Genomic DNA, 19,296 nt, shown 5'->3' with positions numbered 1-19,296 from the left:
CTAGATGGCAGTCGGTCACATTATATGAACTATTTAACTTCAGTGTATTACACTAATGTTGGAATAACAATCCGTATTATAAGTAGCTCTTTTGTGTATGGATTGGTTGACTCAAAGTTTGAAAAGGTTATTGATTGACTGTATGAATCATAATTTTAATACCAGCAGTCTTCATGTAAACTCATGAAGGATTTATGCATCCACGGAGTCAGGACTGTTATCACTGTCTATGTAAAACCAATGATATGTAATATATTTTTGATTTCATATTAATAATAATACACTAAAATGATACTATTATTACACACAGTAAAATACTTTTATTATTGTTAAGGCGATGTGCACATTTTTGTAAAACTCTTATTTTGAAAAGTGTACGACTTTTATTTGCCAGGAAACAAAATTTCCTGAAATTAATGCGCGAAAACCGGCAATATGACAGCCCGTGTACGAATGGCTGAGAATGGTGCTCAGGTAACGTTAGACACGTAATATGATAAAGCGAAAGATTTGAAAGTTTAGCTCAAATTACGAAATTAAATTAAAAAAATGAACGCTTGGTTTTCTACTCGTGAAAACCAAATATATGATAACTTACCTTTATATCAAGCATGGGAACATTGTTTTTTATAATAACATTATTGCTGAGGATAGCTTAAGTTTGATTGAGCTAGCCGAGGTTAATTTTGTTGTAAGCAAAAAGTTTGGAGAGTGTTATTAAATTCATTATTTTGAACAAACACGAATTCAGATGTAATATCCGAGTTTTTATGTGTGCTGTAGGTTGTATCCAGACTTGAGGGGCGACAGTCATTGAAGGAGGTTGAACCCAATATTTTTCCAGTGGATGGCGGCCCAGGACAAGGTGCCATAAAAATAAATTTAAATTTCCCCTTTTAAAACAAGCTTCGGTTAAAAAGGCATTGATAATCGTATGCTTACCCTGGCTCATATCTGCATCCACACAGGTGATATTGTGGAGTTTTACGGCATGGAGGGCACAGGTAAGACAGAAACCTTGTACCACCTGATCACACGCTGTATCATGCCAGTGCAGAGTGGGGGTCTGGAGGTGGGGGTAATCATCATCGACACAGACCACCACTTTGACATGTTGCGGTTAGTGAGCATCCTAGAGGGACATTTGGCCAGACACTCAAAGGAAAGTGACGGTTCTGAGACTGAACCTGAGGAGGGAGTATGTTCATGTCTGCGCAGGCTGTCTGTAGTGCACTGTAGCAGCTCAGCGCAGCTTCTTCTTACCCTGCACTACCTTGAGAACTCCATCTCCATCCAGCCCTCCCTTGACTTGTTGATCATTGATAGCATCTCGGCTTTCTTCTGGGTGGATCGACACAGTGGTGGTGAGAGCATAGCTTGTCAGGAGGCTAACATGAGGAAGTGTGCTGAGTTCCTGGACAAACTACGTAAAAACTATGGCATTGTGATTTTCGCTACCACCCATGCAATCATGAGGAACTACAACACAACCTCTGATTCGGGGCTGTCAGATGTGCCTGGATCATCATCGTGGAGGTGGAAGTCAGCTGATAGTGCTACAGACTTTAACAAGCCTTACCTGTGCAGAGCATGGCAGAGAATAGTAACTCACAGAGTACTGTTCACAAAAAGCCAGGTGTCAAAAGACCATAACCAGGTTTTCTCTGCAGCGTGTACCAGCATAATGACCAAAGGTGTCAAAAAGTGCTTGTTTAATGTCATGGAAGATGGCTTAAAATTTTTATGTGACAAGTGAAAACTCTTTTTTGTACAAGAACGTTCAGGTGCAAAAGGAGGCTATCAGTGTGTTTAATGATCTAGCCAGAAATTATTCCACTTGTCTTATTTAATTACAATGAATTACATTTACAATTTAGATTACCACAAGTAAAAATAGCTATGGACCAGTACTGAAGATTAATACTTTTGTCATTCGTCTTATAAATAAGACACACTTCCATTACTGCTTTGCCATTACAGCAATGTCAAGAATTCATATTACTAATAATAGGGTAAGAGATTAAACCGAGGGTCGCCTTTGGTATATAATTCATCTAGCTTTGTTATCAGTGCTATAGGTGTTATATGTTTGGTTAGTGTTAAAAACACCTATAATTTATGGAGTGAATAACTATTTAAATTTAAGCTTGTGCTGGTAAATCTTCCACGTATTTTGTCCTATTGCTTTGTCTGTTTTTGTTATGTTTTATGAATAATAGAGACTTACCCTCCAATTAAAGAAAACTAGTTCTTTATCCAAAAAATGTCTAACGAATATGTAGTGTAACTAAACTAATTATAAAACCAGTTATTTAGTAAGCTGTCACCTTCATATACAGTGTGGTCTATTAAATCTGTCAGTGTCTTCAATACAGAGGACAGCGTTTTGTAACTCTGTGGAATACTGTAGCTCTCTCTCTCTCTCTCTCACACACACACACACACACACACACACACACACACACACACACACACACAGCATGGATCATTGAGTGAGAGCGGGAAGGAGGAAACACATCGATGAAAGCATCAGTGAGACACTGTCTTTTCAAACACTGGTGCTTCTTTCAGGCCAAGAAGCTCATTTCCTCTTGCACCTGGACTGCTTTGGACAGCTTCCCTTCAATCCTTGACCTTTAATGAGCCTCTTTTTATCATGAACAGAAAAGAACACCAGAAAATACAAATGTACTTGTAACACTGTTTTATTCTTCTATCGTTTAGGTTTTTCTATAGTAACATTGTGTTTACATACAAGCAATTGATATGTGAATAGAATATGCCTGAAATGTTTTTTTTTGTCTACATTGTCTACAAATTTTGTCTACATTGCTGGGAGGTTATTTGTTAAAGTAAAAAATATAAACAATGTGATTACAACATCAATAGATAAATAAATGTAACTTTAATTTCATGGTTTAAAAATCTGAGTTTGCCTTAAGCCAAAGTCTAGCCTTTAAAAGTGTTACGTGTTATACCTGTAAGTCTTTTGTTTTTGCTTTATTACTATTATTTTTGGATAGAGCTATAGACTGATTTCACTCTGCAACCATGAAATCAAAAGCGAGGCTGAGTTGGGAAGAAAACCGGAAGGACAGAGATTGCAATGGTTTGGACAACCATTGAGTGTCTGTGACATGAATAAAGAAGTGATGCGTTTAAAAACTATGTTAGATTGGCTGTGTGTGTGTGTGTGTGTGTGTGTGCGTGTGTGTGTGAATGAAACCCGGTTATGAACAGTTACTCATATGTCATGGTATGGCTAAAGTGGTCAAGTTAAACAGCTCGGATGACATGCATCCAATGCGTAAATTTTCACATTAAATATCATAAATAGTTTTATTCACACCAGGTTGGTTGTCCAAACCATTGCGGTCTATCTTTCCTTCCCACATCTGCCTCGCTTTCGATTTCAACATTGCTGCGGCGTTAAATCGGCATTTAGCAAACTGTTGAGAAATTTAAAATGAACTTAATACAATAAATATACAAGAAAATATTGCTATGAAAAAATATAAATTAAACATGAAGTTAACGGTATATTATAACAAAACACAGACCAGGAAGTAAACTTCAGAGCCAGCGTGTCAATACAGTACAGTTATATGATCTTCAGTTTTAAATGGCTTTAACCTCGCAAGGTTTTACTGGATGGTTTTATCTGATGCGTAAAAAAAATTCCCCAAACGGCCGGACTATTTTTGTATCTACAGAGTGAAAGGGAATTCGAAATATGTTTATTCTGTTGAAAGGCTCAAGACACCATTCTGGGCCACAATGTCACTATGGGGAAGGTATATAGATCTTGCACCAAGTATTTTAACGCCATCATTCAGACAGGTATAAGAATAGGAGTCCAGTTAAACTAAGCAAATTCAAGAAATGTGTCAGCCCTGGAGGCGACAAATTTGAACACAGGACACAAGAGATGGTGGTGACTTCAGATCCAGGGTTCAGATTTAAAGAGCCACCGCAAAATGAGAAGAAGAGCGTGGCGGAGGTTAGACTGTTGGCACCAAAACACTGTTTGGTGACTGTTGGCACCAAAACAACATCTTGATGAAGGTGTTATGTGTCGATTCATGCGAGACTGTTGATGCTGAGGTGTGCCCAGTGAAGTTCAGGCTTGCATCATTCAGGACGAAACTTGGCACATCAAAATTCAATTGTGGGACAGTCAGCTGGGTTTCTTGGTCCCTGAAAGCTCAAAGTCATTCGATGGAGTTCTTTACAACAACGGTCAACTGTGATATTGTGTACATGTAAGGTCTGCCTGTGTTTCCAAACATTTTCCACAAAACCAATGAAAGAGAGGTGACAACACTTGTTGAAGAAGTGCGGCAGATATCAGAGTGTCATACCAATGCCTGAAATGTCATTCTTGGCAAGATCACATTAATGGCAAAAATAAATTTAAATGTTGCCAAAGGTGAATGGTGCTCCAGAAATGTGACGCTACCAGCCTATGGCAAAATGCACATTAATATATCTGGGGGTTCTGAACAACAGAAAACATCTGTGGGCAACCTGTATTTGAGCTGATACATGCAAGTTGAGGTCTCTCGGTCTCCTGTCAGACTTGCTGGTGTGTCAATTTACTGTACAAAACAGTAGTGTGAAGCATTGAGGGTTTCGCACCTGTTGCAGAAGCCTGTATTGCACCTGTTGCAGAAGCTAGTTGGGCTTCAGAGGCAGATGGTGACAGTCCAGCAAGTGGCGGCCCATGGGGGTAGTTAATTTGCAGACTCATCAGTACCTGCAGTGGGTTGAATTCAGTGGTTGTTTGTTGTGGTGTATAATGTTGATAAAACTTCAAATGTGGCCCCAGCTGTTTTACAGCTTTTTTATTTTTAATATTTTTATTGTATAGCACAGGGATAGGCAACATTGGTCCTGGAGTGCATGGAGGGTATGCATTGACGTCACTTTCCCACGTGAACATGTCGGGACACGACCTGTGACACGCTCCCCTGGGTGGCAAAACACGCAGCAAAATGGCTGAGCTCCCCTGGGTGGCAAAACATGCAGCAAAATGGCTGAGGAGAATAGGAGAAACCAAGAATACGGGACTAAAACACGCAATAATTCGCTGAAATACAAGCAGCTGGACTTGACGGCAATCCTTATGGCTTCCCTACAACTTAAAAAGGAATCAGGTATTCATGGACACTAAAATGTTGCATGGAATTGCGTTCCCTGATATTGTAAGCAGTAATTTTGCTGAGTGTTTTGCCACCCATGTGGGTGCGCTCCGGCATGCTCACGTAGTTTTCACGTGGTGAAGTGATAACACATCCATACCATAGGTAAGTATTTTCCAGGGTTGGAGCTAAAAACCAGGACCGACGTTGACTAGCATAAAAGATAAATTCAAGTAGCCTACATGACGTATTAGAGAGTTAATTTACTCATTAGCTTTTACGGCAGAGACTGGTTTCTCCCAAGGTTTTTTACTCCATTTCATCATTTGATTTTGGGTTCCTTGTTTCTTTCTGTAAACAAGCATCTTGGTAACAATGCAGCAATGAAAAAAAACTCCAGCCTGTATAAAATTGAATTAAATTGAATTTAAATTATAAAAGTTTGTGATGAATGGCAGAAAGGAAGTGTTGATAAATATGTTACTTTTGCTTGGCATAACCCAAGGAATAAAAAAAATACTTTCTAAATAAATTTAGGGATCCACGATATTGTCGGTAAGCAGATATTATTGGCCGGTATTTGCTTAGAAATTTAATATCGGCATCGTCCCGATATGTGACTTGCACCGACATGCTTTGCCGATAAAAAAGATGTGTTGATTATGTGAAGAGCGTACTGACATGACATGCACTTGCAAAGACACCAGCTGTCACATTTTCGTGTCTAAACTTTCATATAAACACAAGGTTGTGTTAAAACACACTCAAGGTTTTAGGTTAAGCCGGCGTCTTGTGCTATTATTAGAGTGAGCTACGTATTTTGGTTTTCTTACCTTTTTTATTTACTACGTATTTTTGTCCAATGACTGTAAAAAAATCACATACAGTTTCGCATTGATATCCGAACACAGTTTTGTAAAATATGCTCTAGCCTAATATAATAACTTGGCAAGGAGTGCAAATCAGATCATTTATTCCAGCATCACATATTAAACAAACTAATCAGGACTGCTTTGTTTGACAAAATAAAACAAATTGCAGATCCCTGAACTCATCATGATGATTTATAGGTGACAGTGGTGAAAGAAATTAATCTCAAGACCAGTAGGGGAAGTACCAAAACTATGCATGTACCCTTGTGATTCTGGTCATGCCACATACAGAATGGTCAGAGAAAAAAATGGCAGATTTTTTATTTGTTCATATTTTATTCAGATAGAGAAACTTTATTCCAATAAAAAATGCACCTTGATCGACTGTACATGTCAATTCGAGCACAGTACATGCGTGTATAAACAAGAAAAGTATACCGTTAACGCTAGTGTAAACAAAAACATAAGCTGTACTAACATTTGTCTAGGATGTTACGAAAAATTTCCATATTCTAGTCATTTTTACTTATTTGCTACACGAATTTGGTCGAAACAAGCGACAGAAAAGATATTGCTGTCTATACGCTGATAAGCGACGGCAACACATTCGTTTTCAGACTCCACTTCCGCGTTTTACTTCCACCCGCTGACGACTGAAAAGCCTTTTTACCTAGAGTGTTTCCCAATGTATTTCTCCGCTGGGTCAGTGAGACTTTTTAAACATTTTATTTTCACAGTTTATACCAGATATAATTAACCTTCTTAGCAGAAAACATACCGTGTGTTTGTTTTATAAATGTTTAGTGTGAGTTATGCCTCATTTAAAACACCAACAACGCTTTATACATTGAAGTGGATCTATTTAACCGTTGCAGTGACAGGCAGTGTTTCGGTCTCTCTTAAACATGGCCACCATGATGGAGTAAACGCTACAACTTTAAAATTCATATAATCGAGGAAAACTATGCTTCTTTAACCTAAACGAGGAATGTTTCGATCTGAAATATCGTACCAAACGCCTAATCCACATGAGAGCTTTGGGAAAAGTTTCTTCTTGGATTACATACGGAATTAAGTTGGCTTGAAGCTGGAAGGAAAAGAGAATTGCATCAATTCCGTAAGCATTCGCGACTCTTCGATAATTCGAACGCATTTTGCTGTGTTTATTTGTGTGTACGTGAATTTTTACTGTTAATGTTGTAGAAATCGGTATGTTGTTACGCTTTGGAGTGGGAAGCAAGTGTTGTTTTGGTTTTCCAGCGGAACGTGGCGATAGTTGCCGTGTATATAAGTGAAAAGAGTAACATTAAACATTGTAACAACGTAAAAAAACAAAAACATTTCAGGTAATTTTGACAGATTGTATCTGTCGTCCTCTTGATAGCGCGCAGTCGATCATTCGGCGAGTTTTTGCTCTTTAATTTTACGGAGATCTTTAACTAATGTGTGATACCTCCCCCACCCCCAGATTAAACGAAAGTCTTACATTTCTTACAACCCCATACATGTCATAGAGGAAGTAAGGAGAAATTAACGCGTCTGGTTTTAAATATTCGTCATTATTCACTGTTTTTTTTAAATGTGGCCCGTAGCAATGTTTAGTAAACGTCAAGCTGACGTTTGGTGGCCGAAAGTTTTGTTTTCATGTGGGTCCAGCCATCTTGCATTAGTCGCGATAAGAGCTGCTAAACTACCCAGTTTCTCCGAAACCAACCTTCTTTATTCCCTGAATTAACCTGCTGCATTGGCGTGGTGATCGTTTAATTTAAACCATTGACCGAAAGTGCTTTTCCCACTAGAAGTTGCGAGTGCATTTGTTCACAGATGAAGTTAATAAAAAGTGTTGCACAAGACGCTTTTTCAGTTGTAAACGTGTAGTTGACATGTATGTCATGCAATGACAGCAGCGTCATACCACGTGACATGCTATAGTTCATCTGGAGTGACCTTTCAGTTGCTGGATGCTTAAAATGTTGTGCCAAATTAAAGTCTTTCTATTTTGGAGCTTTAACGCATGTTTTCAGTGGTCATTGCATTAAAAAGAAACTGAAGAGTATTTAGGAGTGTTTGAAATGTTATCCGATTGACTGTAAACGATTGTTTTTGCACTGAACTGTTCCTATAGTATAAAGCTTTGAGGGACGATTTTTACCCAGTGAGTCGGACAATCATACATCAGGTGTCCTTTGCAGTTGCAGTCAATATATGCCATCTTGTTGTTTTTATACACAGATCTTGTTTGCACCCAGATGTTGTTTGGGGTAACACGCATTCAGTGATCATTTAGACTAAAAGCCCACAGATTTTTAGTCTGGTACATGTTCATTCTCTTTGGGCTATGCTGTTGAGTTTTAAGTTGCTATTTCGTCACAGTAGTCTTAGTGAGAAGTTACCGAGACTAGTATCTGGTGAAGGATTGACTTGCTTTAGCATGCTCAGTTTACTGTAATCTATCAGTGTTACTCTGCACAGCCCTGATGTCCTGTCACAGACTTTAATAGTTTGTTCGTTGAGTAATGCAACAATGTTGGTGTGTTGAATTTTCTTTTATAGTTTTTAGTAGGCAGTGCACTTTTCAGCATGTAACATTGCTGGCTTGCTTTTAAAAAATTGTGGCAAATATTTTTTTACACAATGGGTGGTGGGGGTTTAGTGTTCAGAGTTTTGTTTTGAATGTGCAAAGATTAACTGTTACACAGACCTCCAATAGGTTATTTAATAATCTAATATTTATTATGTATTTAAAAGTAATACAATTTTTATTTAGGGTTAGTGTTACAGTCGATTAAATATGGCATTGTAAGTCGTAGTCGTTTAGTTGACCAACAGTGTTTTCACATCTTTTGTTCCTTAACAGAGATTAAATTGATACAATGTTGCATTCTTTAAATTGGTTTTGTTTGCTCTCACATGACAAAATTTCAAAACTGACCAAAATTTGGTGAGTTAGTCTCAGCTTCAGACGTCATGCCCATTGGCCTTCGGCTAAACGTCTGATGCAGACTTTTCTGGAAACACTTCAGCACATTCGAAGTCGTCATCTAATTGGTTGAAATTCACAGGATTTCCGGGAGACGTGTGTGTCGCGTTCTGTAACGGACCGCCTGGAAAACCGCACAAAGCCATCTGATCTTAGAAGTAGGCTGTCGTGTTTACAAAGGTTTCAATAAGAATTCATCACGGTCGACTAAACGCTTAATTCTTAAAAGTATGCAAGTTCACTGCATAAACTTATAATCATTTTTTGGTGTTAACTTCTGACATGTTCGTGAATGAACACTGGGCTGTTACTGCAGGGACATTTTCACGCCTTACGAATCGTGATTGGCTGCTTTACCTGTCAGTCATATTGCAATTTGGCGGGGTTTGGAAAAAGAAAGCGGCGATAAGTTCCTAACTACACGAGACTATGTGAGGGTAAACTTACTATCATAGGATAGCTTACTATCATTCATCAGGCGGCATAAAAATAGTTTGAAGCTCAATGTGACTTTTTTTAAACATTGTACTGTTCCACTGAGCGATTCTGCGATTGTTTGTTATTAATAATTTAATCCAAAACGACCATGATACATAAATCTATTGTTTCCCAAAATAAAGAGTCGGCTCTGAACCGCCTTAATGAGTCATTTAGTTTTCAAATCTTTTGGGTTGTCCACACACCCTGCAGGCATACAGCACGACAAATTTTGACAGCCGAGTCCACAGTATGACATTCTACGCATGCTTCTTGCTCGTCCATTCGCGTCGAGTATTATTTGGAAGCTGCGAAACGCGAGTATGCGCAACACTTGACAGATGAAGAAAGTGAAAGCAAACATTAAATTGTAGTTACATGCTCATGCTGTGTGCATAAAATCTTGTTAATGACGACATGAACTGTGCACGTCCGTGATGGCAGCAGGAAACATCATTGACGCGTGACCCGTGCAGTTAACTAATCACACACAGCCTACTCTGGTGGGCTCGTGATCTGCTCGTCTTTCCACGTGAAATAACAACTGGAAGAAATAAAAAATGTGCAGGTCGTACATGCGCAAATACTTGTTGAAAAGTACGCTGTCTTGAAAACTGTTCACGATTTGGTGGCAGTCTGGAGCCCTGATATAATTGTTTTTAATGTTTTGGCAAATGACCATCTAGCAAACTGATATAGCACCGCCCCCTCGCCCCGCCCCCCGATGTCATCGTCCATCACAATGTTTCACTGTAGGCATAGTCCGATGATTTTGTAGACATCGCCCAACCCTAGTTCAATGTGGGATTTACTAAAAGCTTGTCCTGGAAAGTTGGGTCAGCAAGACTTTATTTCGACCAATAAACACAACCTGTAAGTGTGATTATTAAGACGTGTATATGTTCTATTTAATGTTGAAAATCACTCATTTTGTGTGTTACATGGTGTAGATCTAGTGCAGCTATAACTGTCCTAATTAAATATTTCTGATAATCAGATGTGAGCCCACTATTGTAAAAAATGTGTCAATTAATGTTGAGTGTGTGTCATTTTTATTACTTGTAATCATGATAAAGGATGAGGATAAATTTGGTTTATAAGCTGCAAGTCATTTCAGTCATGTTAGCATTGCGGCTAGCATATATAAATTACCATATTGTTCTGTTTAAGGCTGTGGGTCCAGTTCACTTACATGAGCGGAAAAACATGTTGTTTAAAGGAGTCATATGTGGCTAAAACGAATATTATCATTTGTTTGAAAAGTAATGTAGTGTTTTGCTGTTGCTCAGTGGTAAGAGCATGGCGTTACCAACACCAAGGTCGTGGGTTCGATCCCAGGGAATGCACATACTCAGATTTGCCGTTAGTGATCAACCAGTGTTACGCCATTTCTCGTCGCGACTCAACAAAGTCAATAAACCCCATTATAAACACGACATTTGTTGCCTCCAGTTGGAACATAATTACATAAAACATAATTACTGATTTTTAGGACTTATGTTGTCTTTTTTAATGTTGCGCATGTCTGCATTTGCAGATGACAAAAAGAAACAACATGCACTACAAACACATGACCAACTCAACACACGTTAGTCCCTAACTCGTTTGCAGTGAAAAATATACTTACAGGCTGCAAATCTGAAGCGCCAGACTGTCCTTGCAAAGTTGTAATGGTTGAAATTGCCCCACATTTTAACAAAAAGCTTTCGTGCACAGCCGTCCTTGATCACTCTCAGGTTCATGAAGCAATCATCTGTGAAATGCGCTCCACTCACTTGAATATTCGGATTGTAGTGCTCTGGAACAGTATTGTAAATAAAATGTAACCATTCGTTTTTAGTCGTCTCATCTTTTGGCAGGGCAAACAAGGAGGCTTTCTTTTCGCAAGGAAACGCACAGCATCTCCACGACATGGCTGTGGTGGCGACGATACAATGAGATTTACATGTACACCCACCTTACTTGCGTATACATTTGGGCGGTCATACCACGAAATGATGTAGATTTTTGATGATGTGGTTACACAAGGCGTTTCAGGCAGGTCTGGGTGAGCATTCGCTTTTAGATAGAATGCATCTTTTGTTCTGACACTTACTTTTTTGTCATTTTTTGTGTCTAATACATGCATGGGCAACTAATAACAAACCAAAGGCACAGAAAAACACGTATTCGTGCCATATGACCCCTTTAACTAACATATTTGTGACTCGCTTGCTTCTTATTTTTTGCATTGGCACATAAGAGCTGTCTCACTTCTTTGAACTTTCTGTATTTTATTATAGCTTATTGCCAAATAAGGCCATTCTCATTTACATATTTTTTTTGTTTCTGATTTAAGTGCTGATTCATAACAGTGTCATCGTCTGACATATTCATCATAGGCTTTAAAGAGCGATGATTTTAGCTACATTCTTTAACGCTGAACACAACCTCTGTCTGTCTATCAATGTGCTTATTAGGCCTAGAAGTGTAAGTCACTTTAAACATCTGTATAATATATTGGATGTCTTCGCAATGTAAATTAGGTATGGGTGATCAAAAATGACGATATTTAGCGGTGATACACCTTTATGAATAAGTATAGAAAAATGTTTGAAACACTCCAAACCGAACATATACAGTATCTCACAGAAGTGAGTACACCCCTCACATTTTTTGTAAATATTTTATTATATCTTTTCATGTGACAACACTGAAGAAATGACACTTTGCTGCAATGTAAAGTAGTGAGTGTACAGCTTTGGTATCCCCTAAAAATAACTGAACACAGAGCCATTAAGCTCTAAACCGCAATAAAAGTGAAAATGTCCAAATTGGGCCAAAAGGGTCAATATTTTGTGTGGACACCATTATTTTCCAGCACTGAATTAACCCTCTTGTGCATGGAGTTCACCAGAGCTTCTCAGGTAGCCACTGGAGTCCTCTTCCACTCTTCCATGGCGACATCACAGAGCTGGTGGATGTTAGAGACCTTGCATTTGAGGATGTCCCACAGATGCTCAATAGGGTTTAGGTCTGGAGACATGCTTGGCCAGTCCATCCCCTTTACCCTTAGCTTCTTTTGGGGTCGTTATCATGTTGAAATACTGCCCTGCGGCCCATTCTATGAAGGGAGGGGATCATGCTCTGCTTCAGTATGTCACAATACATGTTGGCATTAATGGTTGCCTCAATGAACTGTAGCCTCCCAGTGCCAGCAGCACTCATTCAGACCCGGACTATGACACTCCCACCACCATGCTTGACTGTAGGCAAGACACACTTGTCTTTGTACTCCTCACCTGGTTGCCGCCACACACGCTTGACACCATTTGAACCAAATAAATTTATCTTGGTCTCATCAGACCACAGGACATGGTTCCAGTAATCCATGTCCTTAGTCTGCTTGTCCTCAGCCAACTGTTTGCGGGCTTTCTTGTTCGTCATCTTTAGAAGTGGCTTCCTTCTGGGACGACAGCCATGCAGACCAATTTGATGCAGTGTGTGGCGTATGCAGTGGCGGAGCTAGAGTTTAATTTATGGGGTGGCAAGGGGGTGGCCAAGGCAATTTCAGGGGATGCTGAGACCACGGCAGAAAATGTGTGTGTAACCCTGACCTGTGACATATGTACAGTATACAAAACAGCTGCACAACTTAATGGCATTAATTTAATTCTGAATGTATTTGGATTAAATACATTATAAAATATAAATAATGAAAATGTTCAAAAAATAGTTTAACCATGATAACTTGCTTAATTTAAACAGGAGCAAAGCAGCACCAGAGGTGTCTTTTAAGTGATGTGGATCAGAGCATCTTACATGTTTGATAAAACATATACTCATTCTATGGGACTGCAAGATTATAACAAAATCATTGCTGCGGATTATTGCCCCTTGATGTTTCTTGATCTAGATTATTACTTTCAGATAGTATTAAATTGTTCATGATTACAAGATACAAAACAAGCTGAGAAGCGTTTACGAATTATTGAATTGCTGTTTTATTGCTGTTTTAATTCTCTAAATCTAAGGAACATAAACATCAGTTATTCAAACGGGAAATATATAGAAAACAAACAAAGAACATTAAACATCATAAAGCCAACCGCCTCGCTATACATTATCCCGCTGATTACATGGCTACCTACCAAATAAATAAATAATTTTACACAACATATTGATTTAAAAGGGAGTTTACTAATTTAAAAACTATGTATATTGCTTCCGCTAAAGAAAATAGTCCGTTCGGTCTCTACGGTTAGAATCCTGCGTCCATGGCAACGCTCTGTCTTTCATGACAACGGTCTGTTATACTAAGATTAGTGCTGCATTACACGTGCCAATATGAATAAGTCTGCCTAATGTCTGCGATTGTTGCTGAACATTTGCTAACGACATGTTTTAAGCATATTCACGCAGGCGTTACAGTATTAGTCAGTCAGTTTCACGACTAGTAATGCTCATGAAGTATTAATGCTAAGCACTAAAGTGCAACATCTCCCTTACTTCCCAATAAAACACTACTTCGTTTAATTTAATACCAATAAAAGCCTTACATACCAGCAAAATGCTCTTCATCTATCCCGTTTGGAGCACGTCACGAAGGTGCTGCGTGTCAGCTTAACCAATGAAAAGTGTAGCAGCAACAAGCACGCTGCGGCTGCACGCTTGTGCGTGCTGCGTAAGGATGCAGTCATGTCCGCTGGGAGATTTGGGAAATGTTCGTAAAAATCTAACAGTCTTATGTTTTCAGCGGGGTGGCAACAGGGGTGACAAGGACTTCGTCTGGGGTGGCAATTGCCACCCCAACTAGCCCTCTGGCTCCGCCACTGGGCATATGGTAAGCACTGACAGGCTGATCCCCCACCACTTCAACCCCTGCAGCAATGCTGGCAGCACTCATGCGTAGGGCTGAGTATAGTTAAAAAAAAAATTGATACGATTTCGATACCGATACCGATACTTTGACTTCGATACCGATTCCTAAACGATACCTTTTATTTTCAAGTAATAAAGTGTAACCCACGCCATACATTATTATAAATAGTTGTAATAAAGTTTAAACAGTTTTCAGTGGGAAATTTTTAGCATAGCTTAGCATAGATCATTGAATCCAGTTAGACCAGTGGTTCTCAAATGGAGGTAGGCGTACCCCCAGGGGTACTGCAGGGGGTACGTGAGAGAAACTGACATTTAGGATTACGTAATGAAAATCAATAAATTATGATAATAGTATTTTTATATGAAATTAGGACTACACAAAGATGCATAAAAAATAAATTAATAAATTTAGATATAATAACTGTTTGACTCTCATTTCACTGAATTTTAAGGTAAAATGTTTGTGTCTGGTCAAGGGGTACTTGGCTTGAAAAAATCATAAAAAATGGGTACTTAAGCCAAAAAAGTTTGAAAAAACACTGAATTAGACTAATGGCATCGCGTTCAAAAATGAACAAAGCGTTTCAACTTTTGAAGCATGTGGAAATGCGCTGAGTGATATCACTGGGCCTGCTGCGGCTATGTAATGACAGTAAATTTCCTTGATTATTACGCCGGAATGGGAATATAGTTCCTAATCATATCAGCCTAGAAATCGCGTTTTAAATAGGAAAAAAATCGAAACTCTTTGGTCATTTTTGAACGTGATGCTACTGGTCTAATTGAATTTAATGATCTATGCTCAGCTATGCTAAAAGGGAGTTGGAGAAAGAGCCTTTTTCCAAAAAAAGTGGAGAGGTCCATTAAAATCTTTAAATCACTCAGTAAGTTACCTTTTTCTGGAGACTAACAAGAGTACTCCTGACTGATAATGTCCCCAGCAGTAGAAACTATACTCTCTGAGGGTGCGGATGGAGCTGTCACATCAGACGGCATCACAGGTTACTGGACTCCGTAGGACAGCATAGATGGAAGTCATCGGTAGTGTTCTATGTGTCTGAATCTTTTCTGTAGTGCTTCTGGCAGTCTTTTCTGTCCTCCACAGCAAACGGCTCTTTAAGGGCAGAGCTTTGTCCTCCTCTGTTAACACAAATAAAACACTAATAAGGTAAATGCAAGCAAGTTCATTTTCTTCTGAAAATAAAATGAAAAACATAGGTTGTCTTTATGTTTTCTTAATCAGTTACTGTCAGCCTTAAAGCATTAAGTACTAATTTCGCTAGCTATCTATAGCCAAAATATAACGTTACATAGGAACCAATTGATAGGACTAACTTAAACCGCGCACAGAACAATAACTTAACTTATACGCATGCAGGGACCAATACGACTTAGTCAATTGTATTGTATTTTTGCTAAAAACGTTACATTACGTGTCGGAGCCCCAGTTAAAGCTTAAAGTTTTAGCATCGATTTTGCTATTTACTGCCATACATCCAAATAATTACGCAGGTCCCAGTTCACGTGACTAAATCACAGCACACAGAAACATTACCTTAATTATTACAAGTGCATGGACCAATAAAAAAATACGATTGTGTTTGTTTGTTAAAAGTTAACATCACCTGTCAGAGTCCCACACATAGCGCCGCTGCCTTCGCTGTGTGGAGGGTGTGTTGAGGGATGCTCTTTTGCAGCAGCCTCCAGGTGTGGCAGAGTGTGTGTGAGTGAGAGATAGGAGGATGACAGCACTGGCTCGGTCTTCTTGCAGGTAGCACTTCATCCGATTTGTCATGTTGCCCATTTTGGCAGCAATTGTCTTGCCGCACATTTTGTATGTGCGCAAGTGGTATCGAAATGTAGTATCAAACGACAAGATGTTTTTTGAAAATCAATTGTATCGAGGCAATTATTTCAGTGCCTAAAAAGTATTGGACTCGATACCCAGCCCTACCCATATGTCTATTTCCCAACGACAACCTCCGAGTTGAGCACGTGTATTCAACTTCTTGGGTCAACCATGGCGAGGCCTGTCTGCTTAAAACGCAGTATGGTCTTGGCCACCGTGCTGGAGCTCAGTTTCAGGGTCTTGGCAATCTTCTTATAGCCTCGGCCATCTTAATGAAGAGCAACAATTCTTTTTAACAAATCCTCAGAGAGTTCTTTGCCATGAAGTGCCATGTTGAACTTCCAGTGACCAGTATGAGAGAGTGAGAGTGATAACACCACATTTAACTAACCTGCTCCCAATTCACACCTGAGACCTTGTAAGCAGTGGCGGAGCTAGAGATTTGTATATGGGGTGGGCAGGGGGTAGCCAATGCTACTTCAGGGGGTCCACATACTATGACAGAAAATGTGTGTAACCCTCACCTGGCATCGATTTTTTTTTTTATATATAAATAAATCCTAGGATTAGAGATACAAGTGATTATTTACTTCCCAGAGTTTGTCACATATGTGACAAATGTATACAGAACAATTGCACAACGTAATGAGATGATGTAATTCTAAAAGTATGTAGATGAAATAAATTATTAAATATATATGATGAAGATGTTGAAAACATAGTTTAACTCAGATAACTTGTTTAATTTAAACATGAAACAAAGCAGCACCTTAAACTTTAAAATGATGTGGATCAAAGCAACATATATCTGACAAAACATACTCATTCCATAGGACTGCCAGATTAAAACAAAAACATTGATTGTTGCCCTTGATGTTGTAATCTTGATTGTTACTTTCAGATATTAGAATACATGACGCTACAAAACAAGCTGAAAACGTTATTTATTATGATTATTAATTATTTCATTGCTCTTTTGATTCTCTAAGGAACATTAAAATCAGTTGTTCAAAAGGATGTATATAGAGAAAACATCATCACTGAAACCCTCAATGGCTTCACAGGGCTCTAGACTAACTTTTTGCACTGGTGCCCCTAACTTTTTTTTCTTCGGTGCACAAGCAAAATAGTTTGGTGCACCCGAATTTTCGACCGCATCGCATTTAACGCATTTAACATTTAAGTGGAGTAGGTAACATATATGTTTTTTTAGGCCCTACTTTGGGTAATGGAGTGTCCAACAACAAGTATATCTACATACAATGTGTAAAAACACTTTAATCTCGTAATTGTATGCAGTTATTCGAACCCTACTTCTTGACTGACTCTCAAATGATTCGTTCCGCGATTCACCCGTCTAGGCCCCTTCTACCTGGTAACCTTGTGTCATGTGATTGGTCGGATGGTGTAGTCTGTTGTGATTGGTCAAACGCGTTCATCATTTGTCGCAAATGGAACGCCTACCATCATTACAGGATAACGGTTTACATGTGGTTGGATGTCTTTTTATATATATATATATATATATATATATATATATATATATGTGTAGATAGAGATGGCAGCGATTTTACCGCACCAGTTTGAGCCGAGTCTGACGAGGAAGAAGACGCTAATCCTCCACAAACTCCACCACGACTGGAGCAGGATGTTAGTCAGTGGCAAGTGACAACTCTTGTCATAAAAACTCTCAGTGTGACAACATGCATGTTGTGTCTTGCTTATCAATGAAGTCAATTATTATTTTTCTTAAAATACGTTAGTAATACTATTGTTTCATCTCATTGTGCGTTGTCATGGTACGTAGAGCATTTCAAAAAGTCGACGTTATGAAAAATGATTGTAGTTTCACCCAAATATATCTATATAGGTGCACGTGCAGCAAATGTGTCAAAGTGCGAAGAGAGGATGAAAATATTTGCTGCCAGGAAGTGCAACAGGTTGTTTACACATTATTATGAATCAATTTACGTTATGAAAAATATTCAGCTGATTGGCCTAGACTTGAAATTTTTTGTGACCCAATGGTCTGCTGAGATGTACTCTAAAAGAAGAATTATATAAATCATTTAATTCCAATCCACAATTATTTCATAAAACATTCTATTAAGTTCATAAACGTTTAAAGTATTTAGAGAATTAATTCATCCTTCTGCAGATCCCAGTAAGAAAGAGGACATTTACAATTCTCTTGTAACAGTATTATACATGGACTAGTTGACACGGCATATAGTGTACCGTGTTCGTATCTTCAGATGTTATTACAATACAGATAGTACTCGACTTAGTTCTTGAAACAAATACTTTGAGAATTCATGGATTGAACAATTAAATAGCAAGATAAACAAACTGTAACACACCAGAAATAACGCTACATGCTAATGTTAGCGCTATATGCATTAGCTAAACACAGACATAAGGTACGAAAATATTTCTTGAAGTTCAAACAAATATCAAAAGTCACACTTACAGGTTGGGACTCGGTGGAGCTAAAAGATTATCAAAGCAATCATCGGTGAAATGACGCGCACACAGTACAACCCTGGGGTTATACTCCTTCGGTATTCTTTGAAAAATGAATTGTAACCATTTTTCCCTCAGACGTTCTTGCTTAGGTAGCTGAAATAAGACCGACTTAGTTCCACACCGTAGAACACAGACTCCAGACATGATACACATCCATCACGAACGTGCGACGGTGTTTGGGGGAGGAGACATAAGTTTTCCCGGAAGTCTCAGCAACACGTTTATGTATAGTGACGTAGATATGCGTCCACGACTCGTTTGTGTGATTCAGAGTCGACTCTCATTTTTACAAGCAAATAACTTCATTATTTATTCACCTTCGGACTTACAACTTGGCAGACAGCTTACTTTCAAACACGGCAACATAACAGACTGCATGAAACGTCATTTTCATGATGTCATGTTACGTACGCTTTAAATGTCCATATAAGCAAAATTGACTTGTAAATGATTAACTATTAATCTGGTCAACATAAAGTTCTTTATGTGAAGCATAAATCTACAAGAAAGGTAACTTACTGAAAAAGTGTTGGTGCTTAAAGTGCTTCACTGAACTGAAGTTTAAACTTAAAAGATCTCAAGATAAAT

At 38.6% G+C, this 19,296-nt stretch overlaps 2 protein-coding genes across 2 annotated transcripts in view; both read left to right on the top strand.

Moving 5' to 3' along the window:
- Window positions 1-406: 406 nt before the first annotated feature.
- xrcc2 (X-ray repair complementing defective repair in Chinese hamster cells 2) lies at window positions 407-2,914 on the top strand. The gene is made up of 3 exons (XM_056738550.1): window positions 407-474; window positions 784-865; window positions 969-2,914. Exons 1-3 carry the CDS (start codon window positions 436-438, stop codon window positions 1,754-1,756), a joined length of 909 nt encoding a protein of 302 aa, XP_056594528.1. The 5' UTR covers window positions 407-435; the 3' UTR covers window positions 1,757-2,914.
- A 3,554-nt stretch (window positions 2,915-6,468) lies between these two features.
- Window positions 6,469-19,296, top strand: part of kmt2ca (lysine (K)-specific methyltransferase 2Ca) — a 114,754-nt gene continuing 101,926 nt past the window's right edge. The window contains 1 exon segment of the mRNA XM_056738844.1: window positions 6,469-7,130. The gene's annotated coding sequence lies outside the window, so the exon portion shown is untranslated.

The sequence above is a fragment of the Triplophysa dalaica genome, chromosome 23 (assembly GCF_015846415.1).
Source record: "Triplophysa dalaica isolate WHDGS20190420 chromosome 23, ASM1584641v1, whole genome shotgun sequence".
NCBI lineage: Eukaryota > Metazoa > Chordata > Actinopteri > Cypriniformes > Nemacheilidae > Triplophysa > Triplophysa dalaica.
Note: the sequence above shows the minus strand (reverse complement) of the source record. Positions and strands in the feature narration are given on the sequence as shown.

What these genes read in the sequence shown, in the direction of transcription:
- xrcc2 (XM_056738550.1), top strand. Translation starts at nt 436, where the DNA reads ATGACAGCCCGTGTACGAATGGCTGAGAATGGTGCTCAG. An exon ending in TGGCTGAGAATGGTGCTCAG is followed by an intron (nt 475 to 783) that starts GTAACGTTAGAC and finishes TGTGTGCTGTAG; the next exon opens with GTTGTATCCAGACTTGAGGG. An exon ending in GGATGGCGGCCCAGGACAAG is followed by an intron (nt 866 to 968) that starts GTGCCATAAAAA and finishes GCATCCACACAG; the next exon opens with GTGATATTGTGGAGTTTTAC.